The sequence below is a fragment of the Bos javanicus genome, chromosome X, assembly GCF_032452875.1.
Source record: "Bos javanicus breed banteng chromosome X, ARS-OSU_banteng_1.0, whole genome shotgun sequence".
Classification (NCBI taxonomy): domain Eukaryota; kingdom Metazoa; phylum Chordata; class Mammalia; order Artiodactyla; family Bovidae; genus Bos; species Bos javanicus.
In genome coordinates, this window is record NC_083897.1 from 3,987,183 (window position 1) to 4,005,303 (window position 18,121).

At 39.0% G+C, this 18,121-nt stretch overlaps 1 protein-coding gene across 4 annotated transcripts; it reads right to left on the minus strand.

Moving 5' to 3' along the window:
* Nucleotides 1–642: 642 nt before the first annotated feature.
* Nucleotides 643–17,159, minus strand: UPF3B (UPF3B regulator of nonsense mediated mRNA decay). Of its 4 annotated transcripts, none has more exons than XM_061408556.1 (11): nucleotides 16,972–17,132; nucleotides 15,499–15,605; nucleotides 15,229–15,335; nucleotides 11,489–11,587; nucleotides 9,877–9,987; nucleotides 8,379–8,422; nucleotides 7,714–7,896; nucleotides 7,290–7,328; nucleotides 5,310–5,470; nucleotides 4,677–4,971; nucleotides 643–1,743 (listed from the first exon to the last, which is right to left on the minus strand). In XM_061408556.1, exons 1-11 carry the CDS (start codon nucleotides 17,044–17,046, stop codon nucleotides 1,594–1,596), a joined length of 1,371 nt encoding a protein of 456 aa, XP_061264540.1. In that variant the 5' UTR covers nucleotides 17,047–17,132; the 3' UTR covers nucleotides 643–1,593. The 4 variants fall into 4 exon arrangements, with proteins under 4 accessions (XP_061264540.1, XP_061264537.1, XP_061264541.1 ...); XM_061408553.1 differs by having other exon boundaries at nucleotides 16,754–17,057; XM_061408557.1 differs by lacking the exon at nucleotides 16,972–17,132 and adding an exon at nucleotides 16,849–16,938.
* Nucleotides 17,160–18,121: the final 962 nt, after the last annotated feature.

The following is an 18,121-nucleotide window of genomic DNA, read 5'->3' on the forward strand; positions in this document are numbered from 1 at the left end:
CTGGTATCTACAGTGCAAATCTCTCCTCTGAGCTCCAAGACCCGTATGTCCATCTGCCCCCATCTCCACTTCCCACCTGCCACTCACCCCTCACTATAACTGGTGAGGTTTCTGCCTCACCAATTCACACATGCTTCAATACTGCCAAATCTAGTGAACACTGCATGTTTCTTGTCTTCCTTAATCTCCTCTCCCCTGTGGCATGGGACACTGCCAGACATTCTTCTCCTTGAAAATTCCTCTTCCTTTGTGTCAGCTGAGGACCATTCTCTTTCAATCACCTTCAATGTCTCTTCCTCTTTATCTGCCTTTTGGGATTCTGGTTTCTAAAAGCTGAGTAAACATAAAGCAGTGACTTATTAAGTAAAGGCACACTGATGCCATAGTAGGAGAAGCTGGCAAGATGGAAATGAAGCAGCAGCTCAAGGATGTCATCCAGACAAATTCTGGTTCTTATGGAACAAGAGTGATGAACCACGATTTGGTCTTCTTTGTGGGCAAAATAAAAGCATGGTGCTGGTGAAGGCAGAAACAATATCATTCATCCACTTTCAAAATTCCCAAAAGATTAAGTATCAAAAGTTTAATTTCTCAAAAGTAATAGCTATTTAGTAAAGTTAATAAACACACTTAGCTTCATACTTGAGTGATGTTGATATTTATTGACATCAATGCAAAACAAGCTAAGTTGCTATTTAACAGGAACAAATATTGGTGCAGTTTCCTTCCTGGAGAGGGTAGGCACTCAGCTCATGAGACCTAAAGTCAAACAAAGACTGGATTGTCAAGAACCAACTAAGGGTTAAACTTTACAAATACAAAAATTGCTAAAGGCAAAAGGAGATGTTTAAAAAAATTTTTTACACTAATCTCACGTAAGCAAACAAAGAACTAAACTGAAAGTGAAAGTTGCTAAGTTGTGTCCAACTCTTTGCAACCCCATGGACTACATAGTCCATGGAATTCTCCAGGCCAGAATACTGGAGTGGGTAGCTGTTCCCAAAGTAATCCTAAAATTTTAGGACATAAGATATCGACATGACAAGACTATTTAAATTTCTGCGTAAGTGAAAATGTGTTATATCCTTCACTGTACTTTTATTACAATTACATGCTTCTTGCTTCTACACTACACAAAGTCAACAGTTATCACCAACAATGACTATAACTAGATCTGAAAGAGACTTCACAGTGACTCTGCTCCATTGAAATTTTAAGAAAATTCAATCCAGGATTAACAAAACCTTTTGATTTTAAAGCCAGTTCTTCTATCTTCTTCTCGTGTCATACCTAAATAAGTCCTCTCATATTTCTTGCCTGCAAACTGCAACATGTGTCCTCTCCCCCTCAGCTTTGTCTGACACTTTAAAATTGTAGGAACTGCATAAAAAATGAAAATTGTACTTCCAATCTGAACCTGCAATCGGGTTCCTGCTTTAACGCAAAACATACTCCTCTGCAGTGTACCCCACCAGCACAGCGACCCCCTTTCTCTCTCTCTCTATTCCTTTGCCCTGAAGGCACTTCTGGATTGCTTAATTCGTGCTCTTTGGCTGCCTAGACAGTCAGGACACCTGAGGCCATTTGGACCTATCACTCCTCGCTTCCTTCTTTTCTATGGCTAATACCACTTTCCTGCTTTTTTTCTACGGCTGAATCTCCAGACTTGGTGCTGTCATCAGTGGGACAGAGGCGATTTCGGCTTCGAGCTCCTGGCTGGTAAAGCTGCATCGCCGGACGATCCTAAAGTAAAATGAAATGCTCATGTTACAAAACTGCTACTAAGCATGTCCAGGGGATAAAATATACCAGTGACAGCCCACATGAGATCAAAATTTGAGGGCACAGTACATAACAATAAGTGTCGATGGTTATTTGGCTTCAAACTGCCTGCTTCCTTTCCCCTACCTACAAAGAAAAACAACTATTTCACAACTATTTATTTTTATAAATAAAAAACAACTATTTATAAGCAATAGTTATCAAGTATTATTTTATATGCCCAGAGTAAATTTTGATAAGTTTACTGCCTAATTTTCTTTACTATCTCAAGATGAACTGAATCAGCTTGAATAGTTTTTACTTAGAAACCGTGGTTGTTGTCGCTCTCTCCTCCCCATCAGTAAATGGATTTTAAAATGCACCATCTAAGAAAATTTTAGGAGTGAAAATAATAAAGAACACCAATTCTTAATAATGCAAAGTCCCTGAAGTTATGAGCTCAAACACTAGTAACTTAGCACAAATATGACTCTCTCTTAATTCAGATTTGACAAGGTGACAACCCAGCTTGAGACTCTCTAGGTAACACTTTAGATCTCAGGTTCCTAAATAGGCCTCAATATCATCACCAGGTACCTCTCAGTTCAAGTACTGTGTTTGGTTTATCACAATATGACCCTGAAAAACTTAAATGTATAGGCCTTTTTTTTCTAATTCAACAAAAGACAACATGAGCCTTCCCTGTCCTTTCTCCCTGACATATGAAAGAGCCTTAAAGCATTATTCTTAAGTGAGTAATTCCAGCAAAACATTTCACTGTTTTAACAAGATGAAACGTTAAAACAGATGCGACTGCCACATAGTATTTAGAGAAATGGATGATGGGGCTCCCAGTGTGCAAAGATGGGACAAGTTAAACGTCAACAAGGGCAATAACTGATAACAACAAGTTGGAGTTCACCAAGTATTTCTAAATCCACAAGTTATACAATGTCATTAGGAGAAAGGCTGATAAAAAATTTTATAATATATGGATCAGGCTTACAATACCTGAGCTAATTGATCAGCTATTTTTCCAACTTTTTATCTCAAAAAATTTTAAATCTATAGAAATGTTGCCAAACTTGTACAATGAATACCTAATACCCTTCTCCTAGATTCACGATGATTAACATTTTGTCATATATGCCTTTTCTGTCTCTAGTGTGTATGCGGGCACACATATATATAGATACATTATTATTTTTGCAGAACCACTGGAGAATAAGTGCAGACATCAAGACCCTTCATCACTAAATATTTCAGCTTGTGTATCCTCAGAGCAAGGACATCCTATCACATAACCATAATACCATTATTATTGATCATATGATTCTTCATTGGTAATATTTCAGCTTGTGTATCCTAAGAGCAAGAACATCTTATCACATAACCATAGTACCATTACTATTGGTCAATCTTAACATCACAATAAACGGATACCAAGACATTGTATGCTTCCTGATAACAATGCAGTAGGAACTGCACACCACCACCTATCAAGTATTCTTGCCAACAATTGAGTCTGAATATATTAAGGCCTCTAAATGAGGGGGCCACCCCCATCTTTCTGTGAAAAGTTTGACTGGCTCTCAGCCATGCTTATTCTTTTACATGCTATCTATGCCTACTTTCCTACAAAGCTTACTGGTTTTGACAGAAACCACATGGCCCACAAATTATTTTTGGCCCTAAAATATTTACCATCTGGCCCTTGAACGAAAAAAATTTTCTGACCCTGCTCTAGATATGACTACTGGTTTTCAAGGAAACATAGAAGGTAGAGGAACATGTTCAATGTTACCACAGGGATGTAATTAGCCACTCTGGACTATTAGACGCTCTATAGGGCAAACTGGTTTCTGCAACAAAGAAATGGTAGAAAACGAAAGGACGAAGAATTATTTAGATTAAGAGACTTAAGGGAACATTTCAAACAAATACAATTTGTGGACCTTGTTTAGAGCCTATACAAAAGATGTTAATGAAAAGAAGTGTTAATGAGCAATTGGGAAAATCTGTACACTGGGTAGACAGGATGCTAAGGAGTTATTGTCAGAAAGTCTTCTTCTGTCTGGTGTGAAAATGCTATTAGGGTTATTTTATTAAGAAAAAGAATACTAGGGTTATTTTATTAAGAAAAAACCCTGGCAATCCAATGGTTAAGACTCCACACTCCCACTGTAGAGGGCATGGGTTTCATCCCTGGTTGGGGAACTAAGATCCCGTATCCCATATGCCTCACAGTGTGACCAAACTTTTTTTTTTTTTTAAAGTCTTTACTCTTAATACTGACATATTTAAAGAAGAAATTATCTGTCTAGGTTTTGTTTGAAAATCATCCCATAGGAGCAAGATGGGGTAGAGTAGAAAGAAGATTGGCCGTAAGGTGATAACTGCCAAAGCTGGGTGATAAGTACATCCTACTACTCCTCTGTTCTCTCTACTTTTGTGTATGTTTGAAAAGTACTGCTGCTGCTGCTGCTAAATTGCTTCAGTAGTGTCCGACTCTGTGTAACCCCATAGACGGCAGCCCACGAGGCTCCCCCGTGCCTGGGATTCTCCAGGCAAGAACACTGGAGTGGGTTGCCATTTCCTCCTCCAATGCATGAAAGTGAAAAGTGAAAGTGAAGTCGCTCAGTCATATCCGACTCATAGTGACCCCATGGACTGCAGCCTACCAGGTTCCTCCATCCATGGGATTTTCCAGGCAAGAGTACTGGAGTGGGTTGCCATTGGCTTCTCCGTTGAAAAGTACACACAAACTTTAATAAAAAGGACCCCCACAAGACTGAAAAAAGGTACAGATAAAGTTCCCCTAAAATTCTGTTAACAATGAGTTAGCCCTCTCCTTTATACTTGCAGGAAAAGACAAAGAAAATCCTCATGAAAAGAAGTTTAATGAAATGTAGCACCTTGTTTCTTATGCGATCTCTCTTAACCACTTCTTCTTTCTTTTCAGTTTTTTCTGAGCTGCCTACTGGCTCTGTACTTTCAGGCTTCTTTCCTTTATCCCGAAGTGTTTCTTTCTCCTTCTTCATTTCTTCTTCCTTTCTCTTGAAAGCCTTCTCTTTCTCATAGCGCTCCTTCTGCCTGCGGCGCTCTTCTTCCTGCCGCTTCAGCCTCTCTCTCTCCCGCAGGATGCGCTCTTGGTCTCGATCATAATCCCGCTCCCTCTCCCTGTATTCTCTGCCACTCTCATCTTCAGGTCTGCACGAAAAACAAATCTGAGAATGCACCCTTGAAGCTCTTCTAATCACAAAGGCAGGAATACTCTGATCCTGCCTTGGCCACTACAATGAGGTTGAACTTTCGGAGCAGCATTAAAAAAAAAATACTAGTATTTTGAAAAGCAATTTGGGAAAAAACACCCAAAAGTCATTCAACCAGATTAAGATACTAAAATACTTGAAACCTGTCCTCCTCATCCCCATACCCCTCATAAAACCCAGTATCTTGATTCACGTACAAGTCCAGAATGCAGCAGTAAAACTAGCAGCCAGAAACAGGTCGAAAACAAATGTACCCAAGAGCCCTCGACTACCGACCTCTTAGGTTTTTCATCTTTAAATTCACCCTCAGAACGCTTGGGCAATGTACAACTTTGCCCACTGGCTCTTTCATCACTCAGATTCTCTTTGTCCAATTTCTTGAGCTTTTCTCTTTTGTCCAATTCTTTTTCATCTCCTTTTTCTGGCTTCTTGAGCAGCTTTAAAGAGAACAAACTTAGGTTTATTTTGAATGATGGGATTGTCTTCTGATTCTCGCAAAGAAAACAATATAGTAAATATTTTCAATTCAGGCTATTGAAGGCCCCGTCTCTGCAGTACTCAAACTTTCAGGTGAACAAATAGTGCACAAAGAGCAGTAATTTGCTAAAAGGGTGCTATTAATGTGAAAGTGTTATGCACTCCAGTGAAGTGGTTTAATCACTTTGTGGCAATAGGATCAAGACTCCTTTGGCTTTAAATGGGTCAACCTTTGAGTAGACCAACGCTTACTTTCAAGTATGCCTTCTGTAGCAAGCCAGCATGTCAGTATAACTTGATAGGAAAATACGGTACAAATTAAAAATGCTAGCCAGGTCATTATTGCTGGACTATTTTTACAAAGTTATTAGAATAACAAATACCTTGTCACCAAAGGAGAGATCCATTGCAGGAATAATTTTGCCTTGAGTCTGAGAGTAGCTACATACTTATGATGGTACAATCATATTATCATTAGAGATGAAAAGCAAGAATTATTTGGCATTTGATTTAAAAATCCAAATATCTCATACAACAGAACTGTGAAGTTCCATCTCTACTGAACAGGAACTCTGTTCAATGTCATATGTATATATGACAGAATGCAATTCTAAAAAAAGTGGTTTATAAAGTTCAAATTGCTGACAAAGTTTCTTTCTCATGCTGCTTCTACAAATCTCTCTAGAATACACCCCCAAGTGTTGGATATTCAGAGAGATTTTTAGGAATTTCCAGTCTCAGAGTGAAGGCATCATACAGAGTTTCATCTCATTGTGAAGGCATCATACAAGCCACGAAGCTAAAGGCAAAGCAGCACGCATGAGACTTAAGCGTGAAGTATTTCAGCACACAGCAAGCCACTGGAAACAGTGAGTCCAGAGTGGGCACTATGAAGGCGCCAGTGCAGTGAGGGGAACATGTGCAGGTTTCATTGCAAGTGTTCTGATTTCTCTAATGAACATCTTCATCAGGAGCCAAGATGTTCATTACTCTAATAAGACTATTAACGAATGTCTCTAGCATAGCCAGCTTGACCTTCTGCCTTGCTGACAGAAATAGCAAGTCAGGTTGCTTGAAGCAGGGCGGACACAGAGATCGATAGAAGGAATTAAGATGAGAACCTCCCCACCCTGCCACCGCCAAGCCCCTTATCACCAATGAGTCCTGGAGAGCCTCGGGGCGCCCTAGCGACTTGACCAGCTGAATTCTGAGGAGGTAAAAGGAGACTTGGCCATCATCTCTGTGAGATTTTCTCTGCCATACTATGTACAAGAACTTCCCTGGGCAGTTCACTGGAGCACCGGCTGCCCGAGCCAGGCCCCTGGAAGGGAAGCAGCTAGGCTGGGGTCTTTCCACAGGTTTTCCTCTTCCTACATGCAGTGTGTTAATCAGAACCTGCTGCTCACAGATTCCCAGGTAGACCCAAGAAGGTAACATGGGGAATCATGTGAGGGGAGAAGATGTATATTCCGAATACTCCCACAAGGCAGCCAGGTATGAGAGGTGTATAAAGGAAGAGGAGAGAAAGAGCTCTTAAGGCATGGCTGTCCTCTCACTGCACATTGTTGAAGCTTCTGGGTATACAGCAGAGCATCAGGAAATCATCTGGGTTTCTTTCTAAATCAGGAATTTAAAAGGGTTCAGCTTTTAGGACTCAAGTCAGCCTGAGGGCGTTTTCTACAGGTACCACTACCACCGCCACCAAAAGGACTTATTAACTAAGACCTGTGTGTGTGTGACATGATACTAGGTGCTCTGTATCATGTACTTGGTCCTTACATTTTTCTGATTCACAGCTTGTAACAGAAACCTGTGTACCTGAAGACAGTGGAAAACAAACAGATGAGGCAACTTCATGTATCAAATATGAAGGAAAAGCTGAATAAAACCCGTAATTCATGCCAGCCAGCCCTAAGCCCTTATATATGAAGAAGTGAGAGAATAATAATCCAAAATTGAACATTTTCAATGATTATAAATAACACTGCACTGAAGAAATCCCATGTAAACTACTTAATCTTTTAAATTATCTTAAATTAAGAGTAATACATGAATATTATAGCAAAGATTCACTCCCTCCCAAAAAAGACAAAAACAAAACTAAACCAGTTTACACCAATACAAGATGCATGCATATTTGAAGAAGTAGATATAGTACATGCAATTTTCAGTAACATGCAGTCAGTTTAACTTATGTTCATACCTTAATCTTTGGTTCATCCTTTAATTTGTCCCTTTCTGGAACTCTGTCTATCTTCTTTAGCTTTTCTATATCTTTCCGTTTTCGTTTCTCTTCTTCTTTCCACTTTCTCCTCTCTTCTTCTCTTTGTCTTTTTCTTTCTATTTCTCGCCGCCTCCTTTCTTCTCTCTTTTCTTCTCTCATCCTCTGCAAAGAAACATCAACAGAGCCTTCAGACAAGATAATTATCACCGAAAACATAGTTCAGAAAGTACGGAACATAGTTCAGAAAGTACGGTGGGCACCCACTTAACTGTATCATCTTTCCTTCCCACTTTCCACTTCCTTAACCCCCTCCCGAGTCCATTCAGAATATGAGAGAGAAAAAGACCACAGCCTGCTCATATCAGTCTCCCACTGCTGCCTCGCTACAGTATCCAAAGGCTTTCAGGAAATCAAGAGTGCCTCTGGAACAAGCTAAGGAACCCCTAGTTCTGCAGAGTGAATCTATGGTCCAACAACCAGAGTGAAGGAGCAGGCCAGACAGTGAGGCCAATGAGCCAAATATTTAAAGAACAGTGGTAGAGAAAGCAGCTATCCCTACTGTATGATCCCAATGCTCTTAAATTTACAGAATGCGAACCAATGAAACAGAAGTATTGTGAGAACCAGAAAAACAAAAGGTTTACCTGCTTGTTTTTCAGGAAGCTCAAAAGTGGAGTTGTCTTTTTAGCTACACAAATGTAAACAGATTATTAATAATACTTAATCGAACCCTAGAAAGGAGTCCATTTTCTGACATTCCCTGCCAACCACCCGAGGTGGGAAAACTATACCCCTCAAACAGTAAGTTCACAACTATCTTATTGGAAAGAAGTTTTACAATAGTCTACTTAAATTCTGAAGGTTTAAAATATTAAAAGTTAAGAAATTTAAATTAAAACAATAAAACAATTTTTAAAAAGAGCAATTCCTGGTGTCAATGAAAATAAAGTGCAAAGGACATTCTCTTGTTTTACAGATGGGAGTATAAATCTGTTCACCCAGGAAGAAACTGGGATAAGGGGCTAAAAATATCTAATACTTTTGACCCCATAATTCCACTTCTGGGAATTTATTCTATGGAAACTATCAGAGGTAGGCTTATACTATGAAAGTCAAAGTCGCTCAGTCGTGTCTGACTCTTTGCAACCCCATGGACTATATAGTCCATGGAATTCTCCAGGCCAGAATACTGGAGAGGGTAGCCTTTCCCTTCTCCAGGGGATCTTCCCAACCCAGGGATCAACCCCAGGTCTCCTGCATTGCAGGTGGATTCTTTACCAGCTGAGCCACCAGGGAAGTATCCATTAAAAAAACGAAGTTTTAAAAGAATATTTAATTCATTTTTCAGTATTCTGAACAATGCTATCTAATCTTATAGCTAGCTTTTTGAAAAGCATACTTCCTTTGGAGAAATTCCTAGGAGTGGAAATCCTGGGCAGGTTGGAGGCTATGCTCATGTTTAGAGCTGATACAGTAGTGACAACTTAATACCAAAACCAACATCCAAGCTAGAATTTCTCAAGAGGTTTCCAATTCTGCAGTAACCAATTTCATTTTTTTTAATATTTTCAAGTCAAATTTTCTTTTTTACGAATATGAACTTATTAGTAGAAAACACCAACTAATCTTCAAAGACTCATTAACATCTTAAGGTCCCATATAGCTCTTCAAATTTTTATACTAACATTTGTGTGGCACTAAATAAGTCAGAGGGGGCTTCCCAGGTGGCTCTACTGGTAAAGAACCCGCCTGCCAATGCAAGAGATGTAAGAGACCTGGGTTCTATCCCTGGGTGGGGAAGATCCCCTGGAAGGCATGACAACCCACTCCAATATTCTTGCCTGGAGAATCCCATGGACAGAGGAGCCTGGCAGGCTATAGTCCATGTGGTCGCAAAGAGTTGGACACGACTGAAGTGACTCAGCACGCATGCAAATAAGTCAGAGAATATTTCCCATCTTATAGATGGATTCTTATAATCCCGTGAGTCAGCTATTATCTGTACTTTATAGTAGAACGAACAGAGTCTCAGAGAAGTTAGTGCCTTTCCTATGGTCACATAACTAGCAAATGACGGAAGTGGGAGTCTGACAGGTCTTCTGATGAAAAAACCATAACACTTAATTCCTTTTGCCCACTTACCTATTAGTTCTCTATTTTTTGCTTCTATTTCCTCTAGCAGTGTCTCTGGAGTAGATGTCATTTTCTCATTATCTGCAGCATAGCTCTCCAAAAATTTTCTATATTCTGGATCTAAATAATTATTTAAATAAATAGAAAATATAGCAGACTTTAAATAAAATAAGAAATATTATCCAGGATAGTTACTTATCAAAGAAGATAATTTTCTGCTTCATGGAAGATTGAAAATAAACCCAACTATACCCATAAGATAGACTATTTGGGGCTTTATTGGTCACTTACTCTGAGAACTCCTATTAGATATACCGACAGAGTCAGGCAAAGTGAGACACCATGCATTGTAACACAACCTCCAGGGATGTTAAGTAGTTTGGTTTTAAAAACCACCACTCCTATTAATCCAGAGTCATACTTATGGGAGAACTGCAAGCTATAGCTATGGGACCCTCAGAGAGTATCATGTTGAGCATGTAAGCAGTTCCTGCATGGGTACACCTCACTTTAATGAAACTCAGAATATGAAAATTGGGTGTTCCAAACAGATAAATGAGGGGGGATGTCCTAGATGTGGCACTAGAGGTGATGGTAACATCTGGAATTCTTTCCTAGACGCCTCCGACATCAGAAAGGGAAGCACATCTGAGTCATTATATTGTATGTGGAGAATGCACTGTGGAGCATGTTACCTGATCTAGTCTTCAACATCTGAATCTATGATATAGTCAATAAGCAGCTGTGTGTTGAGTCTTGCCTGTGTTTTCTTTATAAAATACACATTATAGTAATAAATAATAATGGAAACCAAACTAGGTGATTCTGAAATACCAATCTGATATAAAATATTGTGGCTAAGTCCTTAACCAACACAACCACATTACAGAGATCTCAAAACCTGGATCCAGTTTACCATAAATGGCAATTATTTGTTTTTTAGTTCCAGTATTTCAGTTCAATGTAATTACCACGTGTGCAGTTAACTGCATATTCAAAGCCTAGAAACAGGATTAGCTACTTCTGTTACTTTATGTTGTTACTCAAGTACAGAAATTTTTCCATCACAGTTCTCAATGATAACTCTTCCTCTTTATACAAATGGAAACCAAAAGTCAAATAAATAATCATAAGAATGGTAAGGGGCCTTAAGGAGTTGTACTTTGAAACACCTGACTTTTTCCATTGTCTTCTAATGAATATACCTAAGGTGATTTACTACTCAACAGTCAACAATATATTGTTTAATGGTGAAGGAATGAAAAGCCATTAGCCAATAACTAGAGGAAACCCACCTCCATTCTAACAAGCAAAGCTTTCATCAGTGAATTACATTTCTCAAGAACTTTATTTCATATGTTTTCTTAATTTAAAAGATTGGAATCCACTCAATTCCCACAAAGCTAATATATTCTTTTAAAAATCTATGGTCCTACTATATAGCACAGGGAACTCTATTCTGTATTTGGTAATAATCCATACGGGAAAAGAATCTGAAAAAGAATGGATATATGTATAACTGAATCACTTTAACACAACATTGTAAATCAATTATTAATCGAAGATTAAATTAAAAAAACACATGGCATTAGCACATTAAGTAACTAGAGCTATACTATACCATCATCGATAGTTCCAACTTTAGTATCTCTTTTCTTAGTCTTCTTTTTTGCAGCTTTTTGAAAAGGTGCAAATTCTACGATGGCAGGATATTCCTGACCTGTTTAGAAAAAATAGCACACTTGCTAAAAGAAAGAAAATGTCAAAAATGGATACAAGAGACTCAACCTCCTGCTCTCTAGGCTTCCTTTGATGACAGTGATCTGAATAGGGTCTCCCAAAAGGCATAAATCTCATTGGCACAACTAAAATCAACATGATACCAAAGCAGTCCCCAATTCATACTGAAAAAACAACAAAAATATATGGGAGGGAATTAAAATATTCATTTAAATTCAACCTTTAAACTCTAATATTGTGATATGTGGGGGGAAAATCTACAAACTAATTTTCATTTAAAAAATACATCAAAGGGAATCCTTGGTGGTCCAGTGGTTAGTACTTGGCACTTTCACTTCAGGGGTCCAGACTGGATTCCTGCTGGGGGAACTAAGATCCTGCAAACTGCATGGCACAGCCAGAAAGCAAACAAACAAAAAACAAACCAAGATCATGATACTGACTATACAGGGGTATAAATATGTCAAAAGTCACCAAATGCACATGTAAAATGGATGTATTTTAAATGAAAATTATACCTTAATTGATTTTCTTTACAAAACCAGAAATCTCTATAGTAAGTAAGGCTAGAGATAGAAGGTAGGTTAGTGCTTATCTAGAGATGGGGTGTAACAACTAATGGGTACGTGGGGTGATGAATGTGTTCTAAAATTAGATTGTAGTGATAGCTGCACAACTTTGTGACTATACTAAAAAACACTGAACTGTAATTCTTTAAAAGGGTGAATTTTATGGCATGTGCATTATATCTCAGCAAAGCTGTTATTAAAAAATACAGCAGGAGACGCCAAAAGCACAGGCAACAAAAGTGAAAACCAGATAAACTGTGCTGCACCAACATCAAGAACTTCTGTGCATCCAGGGACACAATCAACAGAGTGAAAAGGAAGCCTACAGAACCGGAGAAGATATTTTCAAATCATATATCTGATAAGGGGTCAATATACAGAATATGTAAAGAACTGTAACTCAACAACAAAACCCCAAATAATCTGATTTTAAAATGTTCAAAGGACTTGAATAGGCATTTCTCCAGAGATGATATATAAATGGCCAATAAGCAAATGAAAAGATGCTGTGTGCTTAAGAATGTGAAGATTAAAATATTACCTCACTAATCATTAGGGGAATGCAAATCAAAACCACAATGCAATATCACCTTATACCTGTCAGAATGATTACTATTAAAGGGGGAAAAAACCCCAGAAAATCACAAGTGTTGGCCAGGACATGGACAAATTAGAACCCTCAGGCATTATTGGTGGGAATATAAAATGGTGCAGCCACTATGGCAAACAGTATGGTGGTTCCTCAAAGAATTAAAAATAGAATTACCACATGACCCAGCAATTCCACTTTGGGGTATATATTCCAAAGAAGTGAAAGCAGAAACTTGAACAGATGTTTGTACATTTCCAGCAGCAGCATTCACAATAGCCAAATTCTCTCAAAGGATGAATGGATAAAGAAAATGAAGTATATACATACAGTGGAAAAGGAAATTCTGACACATGCTACAACATGGATTAACCTTGAGGACATTATGCTAATTGAAATAAGCCAGTCACTAAAAGTCAAATACTATTATTCCATTTATATGAGACACCTAGAATGGTCAACTTAATAAGAATAGTGGTTCACAGAGGCAGAATGTATTAACAGCTGTCAGAGGCTGGGGGGAGGGAGAAATGGGGAGTTGTTTAATGGGCAGACTTTCAGTCTTATAAGATGAAGAAGTTCTAGAGATTAGTTGCAGAACAATGTGAATGTAGTCAGCACTACTGAACTGCACACTTAAAAATGGTTAAGATGATAAATTTTATTTATGTGTATTTTACCACAATTTTTAATGTCAAAAAACAAAAAAAAGCAATGAGACAATGATACATACTATAACATGGATGAACCTTGAAAACATACTAAGTAAAAGAGGTAGTTACAAAAGGCCATATATTATATGATTTAGCTCATATGAAATTTTCAGAATAAGGAAATCCATAGTTAGTAGATTAGCCGTTGCCAGGGGCTGGGGGAGAGGAGAATGGGAGATGACTGCTAATGAATACAGGATTCTTTTTGAAGTGATGAAAACATTCTGGAATTACCCAGTGGTGATAGTTATAAAACTTTGTGAATATACTAAAAACCACTGAATTTTATGGTATGAGTTATATCTCAATAATAATTTTTTTAAAAACCTAAGTGATTACTGGAAAAATACATCAAATCCTTGCTATAGAATAATGTCATACAAGGTATAAAATACCATCTTTACACCTTCGGTGTGTAAACATAAGCCAGGATAAATGACTAGAACTGACCATTAGATATCACAAAGCAGTCACAGAGGAAACAAGATTTTAGAAATCCTAGTTGAGTGCAGAATCATATTACCTTAATAACTGATATACCTGAAAAGGAATAGATAAACCAGACTGAAGCAAAAGGAAATTGTGGAATATAGGCAAAAAAAAAAATTAGAAGTGAGGCCAAACAATGGGGGATGCTGTTTATCTGACTAAGGAATTTGGACTTTTTTCCCCACAACTGCTGTCTTAAGTCACTATCTTCAAAAAGATTATTTTCATGGCAAAGTAAGACTAAATTATACAGAAAATGGAAAATTCTATAAGTTTAGAGAGAGTGCTTGTCTAAGCATTAGGTGATGAGCACATGTGAAAGTATTACTAAGTCTAACGTCCTCAGTCTAGATGAACAAGATATTAAAAAGCAATAAATTGACAAAATCCATCACTTGTTTAAATGTAAGGGATAAAGAGAGGAAAAAGTTAAACACAACTCAGATTTTCAAGAAATCACTTGCTTTCTACTGGAATAAACTTGTGGAGCAGAAAAGTAGCTGGTTTGGGGGGATTAATAAAAACTGGACAAACAAAGAAGCAGTTCTTCAACTTTTACTGGCATATTCCCTGACAAAGATTTCATTTTTTACCAACTCTGAAGTAATACTGAAAAATATAATCTAACAAAAACACACATCATTCAATATTGCAAAGCCAAAAGAAAAGTAGCAAACAGCTTGGACATTCTCTGGCTAAATGTTGCAAGCAACAGATAATAAAATGAGGGTTAATGCAGAAGTTTTTCTTCCCTATAAACTCCTGGATAGGAGGTAGGAAATCATCAAGCTCAATGGTTTAATTACATACAATTTAGAATGTTAAACAGTACTCCAACTGGCAACTATTGACATAAAGGATCTGAATTAAATAAGTATTGGTCCTTGAAGCAAGATGAGAAGTAAATATTTAAAACTTGTCATACAAGTTTAAAGAGTCACTTGTCAGTATCACTTAAAACTAGTAAATACTCAAGACAACAGATCACCTAAAACAGGGCAAAAGAACTGTCACAGGAGGAGAAAACAGTGGCATTTTCCTTCGGTTGACAAACTACAGAAATAATAGGTTAATACAAATACTTGTAAAAAGTCATTATCTATTTATAAGGCTGCCATAAGCTTATCAAATGCGTAAAACTCTAAATGTTGCTCATCTTAGCACTCAGGATTTTAGAAACACTATGAAGGCATCAAGAGAACAGGGATACATTGTCTTAAACATACAAATGACAAACTCCCCTTCAGTTAAAAGGACTCACCTTTATTGTCAAGGAATACATAACCATCAAAACGATCCCTGAACAAAATAATGTCCTCTTGGTTTTTAAAGTTGATGTATGCTCTTGCATACATATGAGGATACAAACTGCAGGGAGGAAAGCAATTATGTGAATGTGCTTGCAGGTGTCTGGCTGAATTACAAGTATGCATATATTAAAAAGGCTCAAAAATCAAACAGAAATCATGAGTAGGATTAAAAAAAAGAACGGAAGAAACCTTTTTTCATTTACCCCTCCCTCTTATTTTACCTAGTATCATTAGAAAAAAACTCAAAATAATCATGCTCAGGCATAGGCTGAAGATGCTCCTGAAGCTGCTCCTTGGTCAAAGTGGGCGGTAATCTCCGAATTACCACCTTAAGAAATGAATAAGGAAAATAAAATTAGTACAAATCAATTTTCTGTCATACCTGAACCACTGTCCCTGAAGAAAGCTGCCCTTTAAAAGATGAGATCATTTCTAAAAACCCAAGAGAATGTTCAGAACGCTCAGAATGATTAGTCAAACGTAACAGTAACATGGCACCCCACTCCAGTACTCTTGCCTGGAAAATCCCATGGACGGAGGAGCCTGGTGGGCTTCTGTCCATGGGGTCGCTAAAAGTCGGACACGACTGGGCGACTTCACTTTCACTTTTCACTTTTCTGCATTGGAGAAGGAAATGGCAACCCACTCCAGTATTCTTGCCTGGAGAATCCCAGGGACGGGGGAGCCTGGTGGGCTGCCGTCTATGGGGTCGCACAGAGTCGGACACGACTGATGTGACTTAGCAGCAGCAGCAGCAACAGTAACACAGTTTGGTCAAACAGTAACATAGTTTAAAAAAAAAAAACTCTCGGAAACGAGAATTGCCTGGAGCAAGGAAATCTTAGGTTCTGTTAACCCGAAGCCCCAGTTTACTAGGTTTTCGCCTCATTTTCTGTCACCCATTTTTCAGTAGTGGTAAGAAATTTGTAAACCATCCCTGGTCTTTTGTGGGTGCCAGGAATTCTTGATTGATAAAGTCCTTATTCAGTCAGCATAAAGAATTCAAAATTCTAAGAAATAGCCCCAATTCCCTCATTGCTCCCCGAACAGAATGTACCCGATTTGGCCCAAGACCATTAATAGTCGCCACCCACCCATTCCCTCAACTAACCTCTGTTAATATTCCTATCACGTACTACTCCCGCTGGTGATAGTACCTTCCTGTTTAATATTCCCCCTCAATTCCTCATCCTTTTCGCTATCGCCGCTCCCCCCGCCCATCATCATCTCACGGCTCTGATCTAAACCCTTCTAGTCAGGGATTCCCCCCGCCCTTCCTCACTCCCATCCCGGGGCTCTGCCGGGAAGGGGACCCCCATTTTGGGAGAGTGGATGAGACAGGTTGATGCGATTTTCACTCAAGTGAAGAAACAGAGGAAGAGACTGGGAGAGGAAGAGGGCAGCCCCATTCCCAACCATCTTTCTCGGATGGTGGAACCGTCCCGCCCTCTCCTGGGCCAACAGCCGGCCAGACACCTTGCTCAACGCCTCTTTCTTCTCCTTGTTCCGATCCTGCTTATCTTCCCCTTTGGTGCTGTCTCCCGAAGCCCCACCGCCGCTGCCTGTAGCACCTGGGGGAGTCAAGAGGGTTACTCGCTTCTCCTTAGGCCTATGCTCCTTCTCCTCCTTCATGGCCACAGCTTCGCTCCTCACCGCGGTAGCTCGGCCTAAACGCCGCTACGCCGGGCACCTACCCCTCCCGGCCCGCTCGGGGCAAAGCTCCGCCCCCAACAAGCTCTCCTAGTGATAAGCCGACCCCAACGCTCCATTGGGCCCCTCCAGGATCTCGCGAGACTTCAGGGCATCCGGCTTCCTTCGCTGGAAAGGTTGTAACACCTGGTCTTAGCTTCCCTCCCGCGGAATCCCCGCATCGCCCAATCCCCTCGCGGCCCAGACTCCCGCGGGGCAGTTCATTAGCATATCCGCCATCTTGGTTAGGACGAGTATTTCACGGACTACAAATCCCGGCATCCAAAGCGGTTACCCTTTTCTGGCTGAGTTCTGGAGTCGTCGTATTTCAGGTTCCCTGTTTGTAAGTAAATGGAATCTTTAATCTTGAAAGGTTAATGTTTTTCAGATCAAAAGATACATTCTGCGGGCTTCGTTTTCCAGAGATTAAAACCGATGTTATCCAAAGTTTACCTCACTGAGGGAACGACTTGTATTTTCTATTATTGGTTGTAAAGTGAGCTTTCAGAACCTTTAGAATTTCTTTTCCTTATATTTTTTTAGGATTCACAGACACTTAATGCACAAAACACTGACATTTAAAGGAGCATTATGACCAAATGTGTGAGATTTGTTTTCACCACTCTTTTTAAAAGTAATAGGAATATATCATGATACTGATGCCCTGTAGGTAGGAGAAAATAAAATCCAACTCACTTTAGATAGGATTGACCTCCTTCCCGCTTTTAAAAAGGCTAGTTATGCATTATTTATAATATCTCCAAACTGGAACAACCCAAATGTCTGTCAACCCACTAATGCATAAACAAAATGTGGCAATCCATAGAATGAAATACTACTTAATTAAAAATGAACCCATACATCCATCCACATTAATGAATCTCAAAATGATCATGCTGAGTGAAAGAAACAGAACACAAAGAGTACATGCTGTATGATCTCATTGATACAAAATTCCAGACAAGGTAAAACTAGTGAGAGAAAATTCTTAAAGAGATGGGAATGCCAGACCACCTGACCTGCCTCCTGAGGAATCTGTATGCAGGTCAGGAAGCAATAGTTAGAACTGGACATGGAACAACAGACTGGTTCCAAATCGGGAAAGGAATAGTCAAGGCTGTATATTGTCACCCTGCTTATTTAACTTATATGAAG

Excerpts from the sequence above, each read along its gene's own strand:
- UPF3B (XM_061408553.1), bottom strand. The coding sequence starts at position 16,909 with ATGAAGGAGGAGAAGGAGCATAGGCCTAAGGAGAAGCGAGTAACCCTC. Across the intron at positions 11,588-15,228 it reads TGTATTCCTTGACAATAAAG|GTCAGGAATATCCTGCCATC; the intron begins GTGAGTCCTTTT and ends TTTTCTAAACAG. Across the intron at positions 7,329-7,713 it reads AGGATGAACCAAAGATTAAG|GTACACAGGTTTCTGTTACA; the intron begins GTATGAACATAA and ends CACTGTCTTCAG.